General features: G+C 35.4%; 1 protein-coding gene and 1 non-coding gene across 9 annotated transcripts in view; both read right to left on the bottom strand.

Moving 5' to 3' along the window:
- Nucleotides 1–19711, bottom strand: part of Ehbp1 (EH domain binding protein 1) — a 331176-nt gene that overhangs the window by 258388 nt on the left and 53077 nt on the right. For all 8 annotated transcript variants that reach the window (XM_074049828.1, XM_074049829.1, XM_074049827.1 and 5 more), the window contains exons 3-4: nt 14066–14123; nt 3295–3390 (exon numbers count right to left, since the gene is read on the bottom strand). In XM_074049828.1, coding sequence (XP_073905929.1) covers nt 3295–3390; nt 14066–14123 — 154 coding nt within the window. The remainder of the gene's footprint in view (nt 1–3294; nt 3391–14065; nt 14124–19711) is intronic.
- LOC141415149 (U6 spliceosomal RNA) lies at nt 12491–12597 on the bottom strand. The gene has a single exon (XR_012440163.1). It is a non-coding gene; the product is annotated as a U6 spliceosomal RNA (small nuclear RNA).

Genomic DNA, 19711 nt, shown 5'->3' with positions numbered 1-19711 from the left:
GTTTATTATCTTTTTACAAAACGCACATGTTCTCCCATTATTCTCAGTATATAAGCTGATTACAACCCCATGTGTGCACATGCTGCAGGCTCTTCCTTCACAGCCAAAATCCTGAGCTTTCTGCCCACATCTTCTCACTGCAGTGACCAAAGGACCCAAATTAAAGGGAAAACTGACCACCAGCTATGGGTTTGTATCAGTCAAGCTTACCTTGGTGTGATTTAGATTTAGTAGTTAATGCTGTACTGGTTACAAAGTTCATATTAAGATGTTTCCCTTTTAACACTCAACAGATTGTCTTCCTTTATATTGTTATCTTTTCATTTTACATGTTGTTTTTGGTATCAGCCTCTTTGCCCAGTATATGACAGTTCTGAAGTTTTATTGTTCATTAGTAAACATATTTTAAAAGTATTTTTAAAAACTCATGAAACTCAATTCTCTACATGGCCCATTTGAAATTATTTACCATTCTTTGCATCCTGCCTAAATTTGCCTCCTGCCAGAGGCAAAAACCCTAAGGTATTTTTCTGGTAACACTGAGGAAGCTAAGTTTAAACTAAGTAAAAAGGCTTTTAAATGGTTCTAATACTGCTACTGTCTTGTACATGTATCTAAATGTTGTAAATCATTTATAGAGTTAAAAGTGTATGCATATAAACAGCTATAGTTCTTTTACCTAAGGCACATTCTATCTAATAAGGTCTTTGACATTTCTGCTCTTAATGACAAATGGTAAAAGTTCTGCCATTTAGGCCTGATATCTGTTTGTCAGGTAAACACTGGTTTGTATGACATTGGCTAATAAACACTGTTATATATATATATGCAAATAAGCTTCAAAACAGGGGTATTTGGGATTACTGACACTTCCTTCCCCTAACAGTTGGAAAATTTAGAGTTTTTAATTATCAGTACTGTCAAAGTAACTACTAACTTGTTACTTTACCTAACCAAAATTCAAGGTTTAAACTGTGATACTGCTACTGGCTCCTTTATATATTAAGTGTCTCTGTGTTCAAGTACATAAGCCTTCTAAAATAGAATTATAAAAAAGCACTGTATGTTAGCTTCTTTCACAAGTTTGTGCATATGTTCCCAACTAAATAAGAGAGGTTTAGTAATACTATACTGTTGTATTAATTGCTAAACTGTTAACCATAGTTACTTTAAGTTTTGTCATTACAGTTCTAATCCTACTGGGACATTTACAGACAAGCCCATGGAAAATGATTCTGTTAAGTGCTTATCTGTCAACCAGAACAGACATTCTTAAGTATTGGGGTTGTTTGTATTTTCTTTGTAAAACTTTGTAACTGTTGTCTGCTGACACTTTGCAACAATTTAAAGGTGTTAGCGCATCCCCTACAGGACAATTAGATTTAATTAAACCCAGCCTAAGAGCCATTTTTAAATAAATCTCTTTTGTTGCTTAATTTGGCCAGAAAGGTTACATTGGCACTAACTTATGAACTGTTTGAAGTGTTATTCCTCCTCCTCCATGGGACAAATCTGACCTTCTAGGAGAGGCTATTCCTGACTCAGGGGGACAAAACTGACAAATTGGCAAAATCTTCAAATATAACAGTTCAGAGAAACCCCCAAGCAGTCGGCACCCCCCAGCTTCTTAGAGGAACAAGTGGCATTCAGCCACCCAAGACAGTTCAAAAGGACTGCATAAATGAGGGGACTTCTCTAGATCTAGATGGAGTCTATTAACCAGACCTCTAAAAATAACCAAAGCCAAGGGATTTTAAAAAGGGGCTCTTACACATGTGCTCTAATATTTAAGCCTCCTAGGCTTCTGGAAAAGGACAAACATGTCTTTGGTGAAGGCCTTCTGTCAAAGCTTCAAAGGCAGTATAACTTTCAATGGTATCTAACTTCTTAGGGATACTTTTCTCTATACAGAACTGACTCTTATTGATGTTTACCCTCTAATTGGACTAGCACTACTTCCTAGTACACCAGGCCCCCAATGTAGATATTACCCTAAACAATCACTCCTTAACTGCCCACTACTGTGGCTGACTATAAACAGAATGCCATCTCAGGGTTAAAAATAGCTACAGGTATAAACACCTATAGGAAAAGTAACCATAAGACTCAGTCACTTTTCAAAATGAAAAGTTAGATTCTTTATCCTTCCTGCTACACATAGTAGGGTCCCCTTCTGGTGTTCCTATCTTCATTAATGTTCAGGTTATGCCTTCTAAACCAGATTTATCACTTCTAAGATAAAAGCCTTTAGGACCCAAATCATGAAGCAACAGGGCTATCAATCTCTGAGATGAAAGAGATCACCATGAGCAACCCAGCTCTCTAGAGGAACCTTAAGTGTACTGGCCAATAATTCAGACACCTTGTATCCAAAGGAACCTCAAGAGAAAGAAGAAGGAGAGACAATTTCCCCTTGTAGGTAGGGATTGCTGACCTTGTCAGCTCAAAGCAGATACAGAAGAAAAGCAAACTTGAGCGCCTCAGCAACCTCAAAAAAGATTTTTTTCAGGATCTTATCTCTCAAGAGGGAATTTGAGGCAGGCTAAAATTAGGGAAAGTTTGAGACTCATAGAAACTTAAGATTGCATTTCAGATTGACCATACTCTAGCTCAGGAAACACCCTCACCTGGCCCAGGAACTGTACATGCCCCTCCCCACTCACTGATTATTGGATGGGAATCACCTGATTCTTCTCTCTCCATAGGTTAGACTGGGTTTTTAAAGCATCTAGAGAAGAGAAGCATGCTCTCTCAGCCTCCAGACTCCACCTGGGCCCTACCATGCTCCCCTCTGTATTTTCCTTCCCTAACTTTTAATAAACTCCATTTATACCCATGTGGGACACAAAGAATTTGTAAGTCTTCTGATCACAGACTTCACTGCCACCACCAACAATATTGATACCAATAAATTCTACCAAATATCAATTTTAAAGCAAATTACTAAACAAAGCTAACAAAATGAGGGGAAAGACTAAGAATTCTACAAACCTCAGCTTTCCACAGGAAAAGCATTTTGTTTCCTGTGGGTAGAATGTAGATAGAAATATCTCAGCTGACTTTAACTGGTAACAATTTTAACAAGATCCCCAAATAATTCATATTTTTATAGGCCATGAAATACTGTAATGTCTTTGCAATGATATACATTGCTAGATATACATATATAATATGTATATCTAGTACATTAGGTACTAGATTAAACACAAATTTATAGAACAGTAAGTACAGAAATAGTCTGGCATTTATAACCATGAGTATATAATAAATTCCTAATATAAAAACAGAACTTACCTTAAATAGAGTTACAGTGATTTCAATGTTTTCAGGAACAGGCCAAACAACAACACCACGGTATGGATTTTTTATTCCGGGTTGCCAACTATGAGCCTACCAGAATGAAAATGATAGCTTCAATTATGAAGTCTAGGAAATGCAATGTTAATCATTTACGAAAGTATATTGACCTTATTTACCTATCCATTAGATCTGTAGTCACCCTGAAACAAAAATGATCAGTCAAATAAAACTTTCTAATCGAGGGAGAAATGACCCAAACATTGTATGCACATATGAATAAAAGAAAAAAAAAAAACAACTTTCTAATCATTAAGTTTGGGCCATGACACTTATATCACATGAAAGTTCTATCACATCAATAAACTAACCTTTACTCACCCATAAATATAAACAAAAAAAGATGCAAAAATGAAATATTTTATGTTTTCAAAAATGACTATCTCTGATTAGATAAAACTTTCATTAGTAAAAATATTTTCAATTATTTTTGTGACTGAGAACTTTTAGGCTCGTTCATTCTTTTTTTTTATTTATTTTATTTATTTATTTTTTTTTTTTTGAGAAAGGATCTTACTATGTAGCCCAAGATGGTCTCAAACTTTTGATCCTCCACCCTCTGCCTCCAGTATGCTAGAATTATAGGCATGCACCACCATGTCCAGCTAAATTCATTCTTTCAAGGAAAACACGAGCCAAGCACAATGTGTTTGTGGAGCACCAGCTAACTGGGAGTCTGAGAGGAAGAATCACTTGGAATATATGGTCTCAAATAAAACCATAGCAAAAAAAGTGGGTGGGGGGGGAAGAGGGGAAAAGGAGGAGAGGGAGAGGAAGGAGGGAGGGAGAAAAGAGAAAAGAAGGAAAGGAAGAAAGAAGGGAGGGAAGGACATGAAAGCAATGCTAGGAATCTCTCTGTATAGCTCCCCTTATCTCAATTAGCAAAAATGCTATGTCTTTCTTATTATTGCTTATTTCTACTCTTCAACAGAACTGGAGAAAAGCGCAGAACAGGTTCTGCCTGGAAGCGAGGCAGGGGCGGGAGGTGGGGGGCAGGGAGGAGAAACAACCCAAACAATGTATACACATGTGAATAAATGAATTAAAAAGAAAAAAAGAAGGGACGGAAAGAATAGATGGAGGAAAAGAAGGGGGAGGGAGAGGAAGCAAGGAAAGGAGAGAGAGGAGAGAAGGAAGTAACATACTAGGACAAAGTGGTCACTTGCTATTCTAACAGGAATGAGGTGGAATCTTAGTGTGGTTTTGATTTGCATTTCCTTCTAAAACAAACGCAGTAGTATGGACATGGGTCACACACTAAGGGGAGAACACGCACGGTTAGAATAGAGAAAGGGAAGGAAACCTAAAACTTGACATGGTCACTGTAGAGGAGCGAATATAGTAATCTTAAACTGGCAGAGACCACTATGGGAAGGGGATTAGGAAGTAGTGAAGAGGTCTGGTAGAGATGAACCAATGTGGGTTGTAATACACATATGTACAGAAGCAATGCTAGGAATCTCTCTATATAGCTATCTTTATCTTAAACTAGCAAAAACTCTTTGTCTTTCGTATTATCTCTTATGTTTTCTCTTCAACAAAATCAGAGAACAAGAGGGCTGAACAGGTTCTGCCAGGAAGTGGGGGGGAGGGGGTGTCAAACAATGTATATGCATGTGAGTAAATATAAAAACAATAAAATAAAAAAATTAAAATTAAAAAAATCCAGTGGTGGAATTCATAATTTGATAGCATTATTGGGAGGTTGTGGAAACTAGGTGGGGCTTATTGGAAGAAGTAGGTCTTTGGAAGTATGCCATTGAAAGGCATACTTTGTCCCTGGTTCCCTCTCATTTTCTCTCTACTTCTTGGCCACCACAAAGTGAGGAGCTTCTGTCATGATGCTCTGCCTCACTTGCACCCAAAACCAATAAAGCTGGCTGACTATGGGCTGAAACCTCTGAAATTCTGAGTCAAAATAAATACTTTCTCCCTTAAAAAAAAAAAAATTACTATGTTAAATTCATTTAATCTAGATAAGAATCCTATGAGGAAGTTACCATTCATTCATTCACTCATTTACGCAATTGATATTACTTACCAAGAATGATTCTAGGCACTGGAGTAGAGAAAAATGATACGCCTTAGTGAAGTTTTAATAAGTAGGAAGAGATGAACAGAGAAAATAAGTAAAATATGTAGTATGTTAGGTGGACGTTAAGTGTTGTGGAGAAAAATAAAATAGGGTAAGGATGGAGCAGAGGCAGAGAAAGTAGTATTTTTCAACAAGTAAGTCAAAGAAGGCATCATGTAAAAACATGACAAGAGCTTTCTAAGAAGGAACAGCATTTGGTGCTGAGGCACTTAGACAACAACAAGGGGAATGTGGCTGGAGCAGAGTGATAAAGAGGAGAGTAGCAGGAGATGAGGAGTAGCAGAGAAATAATGAAAGGTCCAATTATATAGGATCCTGGTAAGCCATGGCAAAGATACTGGCCTTTACTTTGCATGAGACAAGAAGTCACTGGAAGGTTTTAAGCAGAGGAATGATGGCCTATGTTTCAACAAACTCACTTCAACTAATGTGTCCAGAAAAGGGGACAATGTGTCCAAATATAAGAAAGGAAACAGCTATGACCAATTAAGAAGCTGCTACAATAATCCACAGAGTTGATGGTGACTTGGCTTGGGATGATAGAAAAGTGGTACAAAGTCAGATTCTAGGTATATTTTTACATTTTCTAGATAAAGTCAACAAGATTTCTTATTTTTATTTAAGAGAAAAAGCAAGCATCCAAGGCTAATTCTAAAGCTTTTGCCCTTGAGAACTAGAATAAAGATACTGTTATGTATATGAGGCAAGACTGTAGGAGGGATAGGTTTGGAAAATAAGTTCAAGAGCTTAGTTTTATATACATTAAATCTCAGTTGCCTATTAGATATACAAGTGTGGATATTCAAACAGGCAGCTAGCAGCAGACATGTATTTGAAATTATAAACTTGGGAACTGTCAGTATAGAGGTGATAATTAAAGGTTAAGAATGGATATGATTCCAAGGGAGTGAGAACAGATAAAGAATATGAAATTCCAAGGACTAAAGCATGGAGCACAACATGAAATATTTGAGGAAATAAGGAAGAATCAGCAAAGGTATGTCAGGAAAACCAGGAGCATGTGGTATCCAAGAAGTGTGGCAAAGAAAATATTTTTAAAAGAGCAACTGAGGCCAATAGTAGAAGGGGACCAGGAACTACAGAAAAGGTTAGATCAAGAAGAATTAACTTAGAAGGTAACACACATGCACAGGAAATCAATGTGAGTCAACTTCCTGTATAGCTATCCTTATCTCAACTAGCAAAAACCCTTGGTCCTTCCTATTATTGCTTATACTCTCTCTTCAACAAAATTAGAGATAAGGGCAAAATAGTTTCTGCCGGGTAGCTAGGGGGTGGGGGTGGGAGGGAGGGGGTGGGGGAAAGAGGGAGAAATGACCCAAACATTGTATGCACATATGAATAAAATAAAAATTAAAAAAAAAAAAAGAGAGAAAGGGAACAATCACCTATGCCAATGTTCGTGATGGGTCAAATACGGTAAGGCCTGAAAATGACCATGCACTTTAACAATGCAGAGACATTAATAACTACACAACAACAACTTCAATGGAGTGGTAAAATCAGAGACCCGATTGAAATGGATTCAAGAAAGAATAGGAGGAAAGAAATTGAAAACAGAAAATACACTCAACTCCTCTGAGGTGTTTTTGTTGAAAAGGAAACTAAGAAAAAAAATTAATGCTAAGTATGTGAAATAGTATCCAAAGATCTTTTTTTTTAAAAAAAGAGAAAAATATGCTAGTGGAAAACATTCAGTTGAGAAGCAAATATTAATGATACAGAAGAGAAAAGGAAGAATTGCTAAAGTATTGTCCTAAATAGTACACAATATGACAACTTGGTCTTTTTTGGAAGCACAGACCACTTTTTCATAATAAAAAGAAGTTACAGTACATGAGTGCAGATGCACATCAGTGAACAGACATAACCAATGAGGAAAATGCAGAACAAACTTGCCCAAAATTTGTCCAAGATCACATAGCAAGTAAGCAGGCAAAATCTGAATTTGATCCAGGCACTGGTAGCTCAAGCCTGTAATCCTAGCTACTTGGGAGGCTAAGATTAAGAGGATTACAGTTTGAGGCCAGCAGGGGCAAATACTTTGTGAGATCCCATCTCCAAAGTAAACAGAGCAAAATGAACTGAAGGTGTGGCTCAAGCAGTAGAGCACCTGATTTGTAACTATGAAGCCCTGCGTTCAAACTCCAGTTCAGCTAAATAAATAAATAAATAAATAAAAGGGGATTTGAACCCAGATCATGGGAATGAGAGGGGCTTGAGATCATGGAAACTTAGTTGCCCTGTTAGCTGAAATACCAGCAAACAACACAGGCTTAACAGTATACTGCAAATTCAACTCATGGACTGTTAACAATTGTTCATTTATTCTTTCTCCATTTCCCTCCCATCACAAAAACTGAATTAAGAAGAGAGAAGTAGAGACTCAGCACATACTCAAAGATAAACAACTGAATTTTTTTTATTAAAAAACATCTCCAGAAGTCCCTCCATCCCCCATTTCCGTGCCTATTGGTCCTAGAACAAAAACCATGCAAAAGAAACAATCTCCATTTTGAAAAGTACATTTCTGTCCATCTTAAATAATCCTTAATCAAGACTCCAATCTACATACTTAAATCTGAAAACTTATAACAACACAATTCTCATGTACTTATATGGTAAACCAAGCTATTTCTCTGGTCTCTTCAAACATATCATATTTTTCATAGCCTCTCCATGCAAGAGAAGCATAAAACATGTAAGGACTGAATCTTTCATTAGCTATAGCAGATAAGATAGAACATCTGTAAAATTCTCAAGTAAAAAATGGCCAAAGAATTTTAGATACAACAATATCCTTTGGAAATCTAATCTAGTCCCAGATAAGGAAACTGAAGCAAGCAAAGAGTAAATGGCTTGCCTGAAGTAAAATTAGTAATCAGCAGAACCCCAACTCCACGATTCAGAATTCTTCACTCAACCCATGTCGCACCCAGCTCTATCCCTGATTTACAGGCAGCAGTCAAGAAAATAGTCTTCTCTCTGTGAAGAGTTGACATTTCTGTGTATGAAACAGGGAGTCTAAGTGAGAAAGCAGGGAATTTGGAACTCTCATAACAAGTGGGAAGAGCCAGGAGGTGGTAATTTCAGATAATTTCTTCAGGTACCCTAAAGCCTGGTTTTCTAAAAGACTTCTTTAAATTATCAGTCTTGGATCAAGGAATGGTAATTGACTATTTAAAAAAAATATTTTTTAAAATAGAAGAAGATACAGGTGTGCTAGTTCCCAAGTTGCTAGTAAACGAGACACCACTTTTCTACCATTCTATCTAGCATCTCTCTCTCCAGCCAAAAAAAAAAATGTTTAAGTCAAACTAATTTTTTTTTTTAATCTTTAAAAGTCCAAGTTAGAGCAGTTAAAGCTCTGGCTTTCTGATACTTCTTTTGGGACTGTACATCCTGTCTGAGTTAAGACATTGTAACCGTTATCAATTAACCTAAGTAGCTGACAATGAGTACAGTCAGTGCTATTTTACATCACTACCTAATTATTATATACTAAGTAGAAAATAGAAAAGCCAGTAAATTTTCCAGAAGAAATCGAAGATATACAAAGTGGCATACATGGGGAAAAAACGTATTTGTATTTTCCAAGAAATTACTACTTTTACCTCAAACAATAGTAAATCAAGAGTCTGAGTCTAGAAAAGACTGAAAAGGTCAATACAGGTAATTAAGAGGTTGATACAGAAAAAGCACATTGTCAGTACACAACAACACAAAGAACCCTGATCAGTTTCCATTCAGGATAACAGAAAGGATTTCCTTAGAAAAGAATCAGACACAGGTATTTACCTCCTCAATATTGTTTGGAAGGTTATTTCGTATAACCTGATGGCTGTAGTTAACACAGTTAATCATTTGTCAACATCCTACTATAGATAAGTCTTTATTTTTCATTTTTTAGATCATATCACAGACCTTTTCGCATTTGCCAGAGGCAGGCTGAGGAAAAAAAAAAAATCAACATTTCTCAGTTTTGTGTATTGGCTTTATAAAATGCCTTGTTTTCTGATTATTTCATGGCATACCTTACCTAAAAGACCTTACCAGTATGAGACTCAATACAAAATGAGCACTCACTTTTTACTTCTGATTTCTATAAAGCTGAACTATTTCAACTAAAATTTTATAATTGGCATTTATTTGTTAAATTAATATTTTTTCATTTTAAAACTGCACATACCATAGGTTTAACATGTCACATATAAAGTCATCTTAATTTTGCTAACACCACTGCTATTAGGCAACCTCTTCAGGAATACCCTTCTTCTTGATATGAAAGGGTTCACATTTTAAAGGTTGTAGCACAACCACAGACAAAAGATATAAAAGTGGTAGTACTATCAAAACACTGGTAGGATTTTAAAGCTTTGTTTTCCCCTTGGAATTCTCCTATCTCTCTGCAAGCTTAAATTTCAAGTTATAAAATGGGGTTTTTTAAATAAATTTTTATTAGGATATATTCATGATACAGAGGGGGATTTCATAGTGACAATTCCAATTAGACTTATATTATACATTGGTTACATTGCCCCCATCATCTATCCCTCAGGCCCCTCTCCACCCCACTTAAAGCAATTGCAAGAGGTTTTCTAGTTCTATTTCGTATAGGTACATGAAGTCCATCTACCATATACCATCACCTTAATCTCCTTAGTTCACCCTTTCCCATCCCAATAGTCCCCCCCCACACACACTGTACCTATTTTACAGTCCTGGTTTTCATAATTAATATTTGAGTTGACATTCAGAGGAGTGTCTCAATGTATGCTGTCTACAGGTGTGCTTTACTTTGGTCTGTTCAATCCCTTAGAAAACTCTCCCTTATCCCTTTACCTCCCAACCCCACCTCCCCCCTCTGTTTTTCAACATCTTTCAATACACATCCTTATATCCTCTACCTTCACATCTTATGTTATATGATATTACTGTTGCTTTATCATTCTATTTTCCCTTCCCTCTTTCCCTGAGTTCCATAGAGTAGTTATACTGCTACAAACATATTCTACAACTGAGTTTGTATATGATCATGTTTGGTTTTGTGTATATATTTATCTTTGGATCTATCTTCCACATATGAGAGAAACTATGCATCTTCTGTGTTTCTGATCCTGGCTAACTTCACTTAACATGATGTCCTCCAATTGCATTCATTTACCTTCAAACCCCATGCCATTATTCCTTGTGGCTGAGTAATACCCCACTGTACATACCATATACATTATATACATATATAATGTATATTATGTATTATATACAATGTATATTATATATTATAATGTACTATATATATATTATATATAATGTACATTATATATACCATAATTTCATGATCAATTTATCAGTTGTAGGGCATCAGAGCTTAGCTATTATGATTAGTGCTGCAATGTACATCAGTGTACAGGTGTCTCTACTGTATCCTGTCTTACATTCTTTTTGGTAGATGCCCAGGAGTGGTATCACTGGATCATATGGCAGTTCTATCAGTTTTTTGAAGAATCGCCATACTGATAAAACAGGATTTACGACAATAGAAACTATTCTGACATAATTTTTCTGGTCTATCATGATTGCCCTACTTTCTTATCATCATCACATATTATAATGAAAATAATTTATTTAAGCATATACATATCAATTACAACCTGGCAAATTTTTTATTATAAATGCCATAAATTGAGAACAGGAGATGGAAAAAGTGCATATTGTGTTAATTACCCATTTTTTAATCAACATTAATCTTTAATAGCTCTTCAAATATTTAGCTATAAAAATATATATGTACTAAGAGAAAATTAACAATTAACTGAGAATTAAATGTTAATTTAAATAAGGCAATATGCTATATATTATTTTACTGCCTAATCTGACTTATTAAGAGTCAGTTTTTAATTTCCTTATTTAGTAATTAAGTACAATTTATAAAACAGCATTTTCACAGATATACAAAATGCTATGTATATGTGTAATAAGAGTATCACATTGTCAGTTCTCATAAACTTTTCCAATAAAGTACACCTATAATATTTCAAGAAAAAGCACAATGATTCTGAAGTACAGGATAAATATGGTCCACATGCATTATTATATATATGTATGAAAATAACATAATGAAATATAGTATAAACAGTAAAAAACCGGGGAGGAAAGAAGGCAAAAGAGCAAGCATAAGAAAGAGTCATAGAGGGGATGAATTTGATCAATGTAATTATATGCATGTATGGAAATACCACAATGAAACACCTTTGTACAATTAATATATGGTAATTAAAGATGAGAAAGCAAAAAAAAAAAAAAAAAAGAATTTCTTCTGCAAAATATTGCATTCTGAGAAAATCAACCTGTACATTCATATTTGTATTTTACCATGTGTATTCATAATTTTTTTTTAAATTTTATTATTCATATGTGCATACAAGGCTTGGGTCATTTCTCCCCCCTGCCCCCACCCCCTCCCTTACCACCCACTCCGCCCTCTCCCTCTCCCCCCAACACCCTCAATACCCAGCAGAAACTATTTTGCCCTTATTTCTAATTTTGTTGTAGAGAGAGTATAAGCAATAATAGGAAGGAACAAGGGTTTTTGCTGGTTGAGATAAGGATAGCTATACAGGGCACTGACTCACATTGATTTCCTGTGCGTGTGTGTTACCTTCTAGGTTAATTCTTTTTGATCTAACCTTTTCTCTAGTTCCTGGTCCCCTTTTCCTATTGGCCTCAGTTGCTTTAAGGTATCTGCTTTAGTTTCTCTGCGTTAAGGGCAACAAATGCTAGCTAGTTTTTTAGGTGTCTTACCTATCCTCACCCCTCCCTTGTGTGCTCTCGCTTTTATCATGTGCTCAAAGTCCAATCCCATTGCTGTGTTTGCCCTTGATCTAATGTCCACATATGAGGGAGAACATACGATTTTTGGTCTTTTGGGCCAGGCTAACCTCACTGAGAATGATGTTCTCCAATTCCATCCATTTACCAGCGAATGATAACATTTCGTTCTTCTTCATGACTGCATAAAAAAATATGGAACGCTTCACAAATTTGCATGTCACCCTTGCGCAGGGGCCATGCTAATCTTCTCTGTATCGTTCCAATTTTAGTATATGTGCTGCTGAAGCAAGCACCACCATGTGTATTCAAACAATATTTGATACAGTATGAAAAAGAATCTAGCCCCCTCAGAAAAGTTATCTGAATAACTTTCAAAAATGCAATTTTAATAACAAAGCATACTTATCAAATATGAATACTCTGAATTGACCTATAATCCAAAGGTTTCATTAGGTTTCATAATTTTCTTTTAGAAAGTAACAGGTAGGAGTGGTATTATACAAGTATATATACATTGATCAAAATTCACTGACTTGTATAATTAAAATCTGTGCACGGTACTGTATATAAATTTTAGCTCAATAAAAATAAAACTTTAGCCCAGATATAGTAGCACATGCCAATTGGGAGGCAAAGGCAAGAGGATTGTGAGTTCAAGGCCAGTCTAGGTTGCACAGCAAAACCCTATCTCAAACAAACAAAAACAAAAACTTGAAAAGATACCTTTAATTAAAAATTCAAAAAAATTAAAATTTAATATTTACTTTACATAGGTCTAGCTGAGGAAAAACCAATCTCCAAAAAATATGCTTATATTTATTGTGTTCTTTACAATTGTTACTGAACATTTTAGAATTCTGTTCTAGTCCCCACATACTAAACTTAAGATTAAAAAAAATTAAAATCTTTGAAAAACTCTTCTGCAACCCATCAATGAATTCAGACAACTCATTGTTCCCTAAGTATGTCCTAGCTTCATCCTCTTGGAATTTAAATTTATCCTAGGTACAATTTTGTAACTAGTGCCTGTTTAGTCATTAACTCGTAACATTCTAGTACAGAAAAATTAAGTAACCATTTTGTTGTTCAAGGTTACTTTCTCAGTTCAATTGTGCTACTATAATAAAACACCATAAACTGGATAATTTAAACAGAAATTTATTTTTTCAAGTTCTGGAGGCTGGGAAGTCCAAGATCAAGGTGTTAACATCTGGTGAGGGCCTTCTTAATGCATTTTCACACATGGTGTACAGCAGAAGGGGCAAAAGGACTGAACTCTCAGTCAAGCCCTTTTAAGAACAACTAATTCCATTCATAAAAGAGGAGACCTCAAGGCCTAATCACTTCTGAAAGATGTCACTTTTTAAAGGCCCCACCTCCTGATACTATCACATTGGCAACACCTAAAATTTGGATGGGACACATTCAAACCCTAGTAACTACCAAGTCCAAGATCAAAACTCAGGCATCTAGCTCCCACTTTAAGAACTGCAGTTAAGAGTGGGTGGTAAGGGAGGGGGTGGGTGCAGGGGGGATCAATGACCCAAGCCTTGTATGCACATATGAACAATAAAAGAAAAAAAAAAAAAAAGAAGAACTGCAGTTAAAAGATTTCAGGAGATGATCAATCCATTTTCAGTAGATCAGCTAATCAGAAAAAAAAAAAAAAGTAATATTTTAAAATATTCTATACTAGGACCAGAGAAGCTTACTAAAAGCTGAATTCAACTGTTGGGTAAGAAATTTAGAAAATACACTAACCTTAGAAGACTTCCTTCGGCTTCTTCTTGTCCATACTACCACCAGTTTATCTGGCTGCCTGCCAAACAGGAAAAAGAAATTAAACATAATTTATGTTAAATGAAATTAGTAAAGTTAGTTTTAGTACTTTTAAAAGGGCAAAAGTGCCATCTGCGTTACATTACATAGAGTAATTGCCGTTAAAAGAAAGCTCTACATCCAAATACAGTAGATGTCGATACAGATGAGATCTAATTTAAACAACTAATATTTCTTTCATATGCTTTTCTAAAAATACTTTAGCAAGCTAATTCATTGGGACAACCAAGCAAAACTACAGTATTTAGAAATGGTTACTACTTTAAAAACAAAAGCACACACATATCTTCTCCAAAACCTAACACCATACTTTTCAAATATGATCCCCTTTAATTTAGAGAAAAATAAACATTACAAGGGCACTTCCAAAATAATTTAAATGTGTTACGTTATTTTTGCTTCTCCATTTTATAAACAATCCTTGTGGTTTTCAAAACATCTTAAGAATCAATCATCTCAATTAACTTCATAAAAATACACTTGAAAAATAAGCAAAGTACACACTATTATTTGTATTTTATAAGCATAAAAAATTGGTAAAATTAAACTAATCACAATCTCTAGCAGAACTCAGACAGAATTCAGGTCTTCTAAACTCTTAGACCTCTCTCTTCTTTATCGTTTGCTAATATAAAGTCAAATAAATATAACACATTCTCAGCTAATACAATGAAGTTCTCTTTTCTGTTTACAGAAAACATCAAGACTGCAACTGTCAACTATTTTGCTTACATTTTCGTTTTTTTAAAAACCTAATTAAGAAGTTTGTTGCCTAGCATATACAAGGCTCTAAGTTACATCCCAGCACTTCCTGCCCACCCAAAACAAACCTTCTTAACCAAGAAACTCATATTGTATTCATCCTGGCCACTCTCTATATCCCTTTTTATCATGCCCTGGAATCCCTCACTTTCAGTAGATGATCTTTCCTGTTTTGTTTAATTAAATATATATACACATACATTCATAAAAGGCCACCAGCCACAAACTCCTCACTCAGTGATCCACTGACAAATCTGTACTATAATCCAAAGAGAAAACTGTCTGATGAAAAATACTACTGAGCAACTGATCCAGAATGTTGCACAGAAATAAAGAGATAAAAATATTTTAAAAGGTAAAGACACAGAAGCTACATTGAGAGGTACACCTAATAAAAATTCCAGAAACTTAGAACAGCAGGAATGGCAGACGCAATACTGAAGAGAAGGCTAAGAATGTTCCAGACTTAGAAGACATTTATTAAGAAATAAACAGAATAAATAAAAATAAATCTGTATCTACTTATATTCCAATTTGAATATAAGAAAAACAGCAAGAATAAAGAAAAAAAATCCTAACAGGTTACTGACAGAGGAATAATTAAACTGACAGCTGACTTATTATCAACAACAGTCTCAAAGACAATGAAGCTAACAATCTTCAAGTGGTATGGGAAAATAGTTGCCACCCTAACATTTAATATCTGGCTAAACTACCATTTAAGACATTTATGGTATATGTACAAAGACTAAGAGTTTACAATGTAAAACAGGAAGAAGTAGGATGAAAAAAGCAATATAAATAAGGCAAAATGTTAATGTATGGTCATTTTAGGGGTTGAACCCACCAAGATATACAAAAAATAAGAGGAAGGTATCAATAACTAATCTATAATGTTTATGATAATAATAAGATGATATAATGTAATAGAAAAATGGTGTTTCTCCATTTAAGACTAAACCTAGTACCCATCAAGTGTCAGGCTTTAAAAATACAATTGTAAAATAAAAACAGTGGCTTGCTTTGGTAGGTCTTCCTACAGTGAGATGTTAAGAGCAGTGAACAGAAGTGCTAAATTTACAAGTGAAAGAGATAGCAATTTCTATGACATCAGTGTTAATCTATAAACCTGTACCAATGGAGTAGCAAAGAAAAACCTGAAAATGAAAAATAAAAATAAAAAAATTTCTTCAGCACACAAAAAAGAATAAGACAGTGACAGTGAAAATGGAGTGCAATATGGCAACAAGATGGATGGGGCTCGAAGAGGATACCATTAATGATGGCAGCTTAACATTAGAGAAAATCAGTAGCCAATGAGTGTAATTTACCATGTTTGAAAGCACTGATGGTGTGCTGGAAAGCTCTATTTCAAATACTACTCTCACCCCTTCACTAATGCACTCAGCTCCAACCTTAACTCTTAAATTCTATTTCCACAGAAGACCCACCAACCCAGCTTATTTGTGACAAGAGCAATATTGCTTGCCACTAACTGACTGCAACTCTGCAGGGTAAGCAGAGGCTGGCAAGCCTTCCTTTGGTCCTGCAGGGTAAGTTCCTAAGTTCCCCACCTGGGGTAAAGGGCAAAAACAGCAGCCAGCAAACCTAGCAGGCATGCGAACAGGCTACATCCTTAGGACACCACCCAGTATATTTGGGTGACAAGAGTTACTCATGAGCCATTCTGCAAAACAATAAACATAATTCAGCACATAAATAGAACCAAGGACAAAAATTACATGATCATCTCAATAGATGCCGAAAAAAACTTTGACAAAAATTCATTATCTTTTCTGAATGGAAGGAACTTACCTCAACATAATAAGGGCAATATACAACAAACCTATAGCAAACATCTTACTAAACAGGGAAAAACTGAAATCATTTCCTCTAAAGTCAGGAACAAGACAATGGTTTCCATTCTCTCCATTCTTATTCAATTCAGTCTTGAATTCTTAGCCAAAGAAATAAGACAAGAGAAAGAAATAAAACAGATACCAACAGGAAAGAAGTCAAATTATCCATATTTGTAGATATGATCCTGTATTTAAAAATTCTAAAGACTTACCAAAAAAACCTCTTAGATCTGATTTAAAAAAAAACTTTCAGAGAAGTAGCAGAATATAAAAATCAACATAAAAAAACAGTAGCTTTTCTAGATGCCAAAAACAAAGAGGCTGAGAAAGAAATCAGGAAAACAATGCCATTCAAAACTCTCTAGTAATAAATCTAAGTAGGTGAAAGACCTGAACAATAAAAACTCTAAAATACTGAAGAAAGAAAATGAAGAAGACACTGGAAGATGGAAAGATCTCCCATGTTCACAGAATGGCAGAATCAATATTGTGAAAATGGGTATACTGCCTAAAGCAATCTACAGATTCAATGCAATCAATGCCCATAAAAATTGCAATGACTTTCTTCACAGAGAAAGAAAAAAACACTACTAAAATTCATTTGGAAACACAAAAGACCCTGAATAGCCAAAGCAATTCTGAGCAAAAACAGCAGCACTGTAGATACCATAATACATAACTTCAAAATATACTACAGAGCCATAGTAACAAAAATGATGGTACTGGCATAAAACAGACGTGTAGACCAATGAAATAAAAGACCCAGAAATAAACCCACACAGCTGCAATCATCTGCTTTTTGACAAAGGAGCCAAAAACATATGCTGTAGAAAAGAACACCTCTTCAACAAATGGTGTTGGAAAAACTGATTATTCATACATAAAGGCTGAACATACACCCTTATCTCTCAGTCTGTATAAAAATCAATTCAAAATGGATTAAAAATGTTAATGTAAGACCCAAAGATTTGAAACTACTACAGGAAAACACATGAAGATATAGATATAGGCAATGACTCTCTGAATAGGATTCAAATTGCTCAGAAAATAAAGAGTAAGAACTGACACATGGAACTACATAAAATTAAAAAGCTTCTGAGTCAGTACAGTAGTTTAAGTTTGTAATCTAAGCTACTCAGAAGTTGAATATCAGGAAGATCACAGTTTGAGCCAGTGCAGGCAAAAAGTTTACGAAACCCAATCTCAACTAATGGCTAGGTGGGGTAGTACACCCATTATCCCAGCTATATGGAGAAGCACAAATAGGAAGAGATCACAGTCTAGGACCCTGTCTCAAAAATAACCAATGCAAAAATGACTGATGGCATAGCTCAAGTGGTAGTGTACCTGCCAAGAAAGCACAGGGTCCTAAGTTCAAACCCCAGTACTGCTGGGTACCAATGGCTCATGCCTTTAATCCTAGTTATTTGGGAAGCTGAAATCAGGAGGATTGTGGTTCAAGGTCAACCAGGGAAATAATGCAGAAGACCCTATATCAACCAACAGGTAGGCTCAGTGGCATAGGCCTGTCATCCCAAGCTACAGAAAGCTAAGATTGAGAAGATCGCAGTTCCAGGCCAGACTGAGCAAAAAAGTTTTCAAGATCCCATCTCAATGGAAAAAAGCTGAGTGTCATCCCAGCTATAGTGAAAAGCATAAAATAAGAACACTGTAATCCAGGCCAGCCTGGGCAAAAAGTGAGACCCTAACTTCAAAATAATCAGAGCAAAAAGGGTTGGAGGCAAGGCTCAAATGGTAGTGTGCTGGCCTAGTAAACACAAGCCCCTGAGTTAACAGATGACTGATAGATAGATAGATATAGATGTATACATATTACTCACACTTTTATATATATATATATATAAGTATATACACACATATATTATATGCATGTTTTACATATATATATATATATACACACATATGTGTGTACATATAAACATATAGATCAGTGTGTGTGTGTGTGTGTGTGTGTGTGTGTGTGTGTGTTTATATGCCTGTAATCCAAGCTACTGGGGAGGTAGAGATCACGAGGAAGGCAATTCGAGGCCACCCCAGGCAAAAAGTTAGCAAGACCTGCATCTCAACAAACAAGCTGGCTGTGGTGGTACAAGACTATAATACCAGCTATGCAGGTGGCATAGCTGAAGTGTGATCAGAAGCCACCTTGGGCAAAAAGTACAAGAACCTATTGGAAAAATAACTAAAGCATAAAGGGCTATAGGCATGGCTCATGTGGCACAGTACTTACCTATTAAGTATGAGGCCCTGAGTTCAAACACCAATACCACCAAAAAAATGAAAAAAAAGTTGTATATAGACACAATTGACTATTATTCAGCCTTAAAGAAGAATGAAATTATGTCATTTGCAGAAAAATGGATGGAACTGGAGGTCATCATGTTGAGTGAGATAAGCCAAACTCAGAAAGATAAATATCACATATTTGCCCATATATGGAATCTAGATATACTACTACTACTACTAATAATAATAATAATAAAATGATATGATTGCATTGGGGAAGAACAGCAGGAGAGGGAGGGAAGGAAAAGGGTGATGGGGGTGAATATGATTGAAGTATATTATATATAGATGGGAAAATAGTATAATGAAACCCACTAAGAAACAAAAATGGAGAGATGAAAGAGGGGCATTAAGAAAGAATAATTGCAGGAGGGGATTAGGGGTGAGAAATGGCCCAAACAATGTATGCATATATGAATAAATGAATTAAATAAAAAGAATAATTGCAAGAATGAATTTGATCAAAGTACATTATATGCATGTATAGAAATCTCACAATGAAACCCCTTTGCACAAAGTGCTTACACTAATTTTTTAAATTGCATATCTAGACCTTGTAAGTGTGTGGCCATATAGCCTCCTGACATGCAACAAAATAACTACTTTTCTCAACATCATTATAAAGCACTTCATCACCTGA

This window comes from Castor canadensis, chromosome 12 (assembly GCF_047511655.1).
Source record: "Castor canadensis chromosome 12, mCasCan1.hap1v2, whole genome shotgun sequence".
NCBI lineage: Eukaryota > Metazoa > Chordata > Mammalia > Rodentia > Castoridae > Castor > Castor canadensis.
This window is presented reverse-complemented; position numbering and strand designations above follow the sequence as displayed.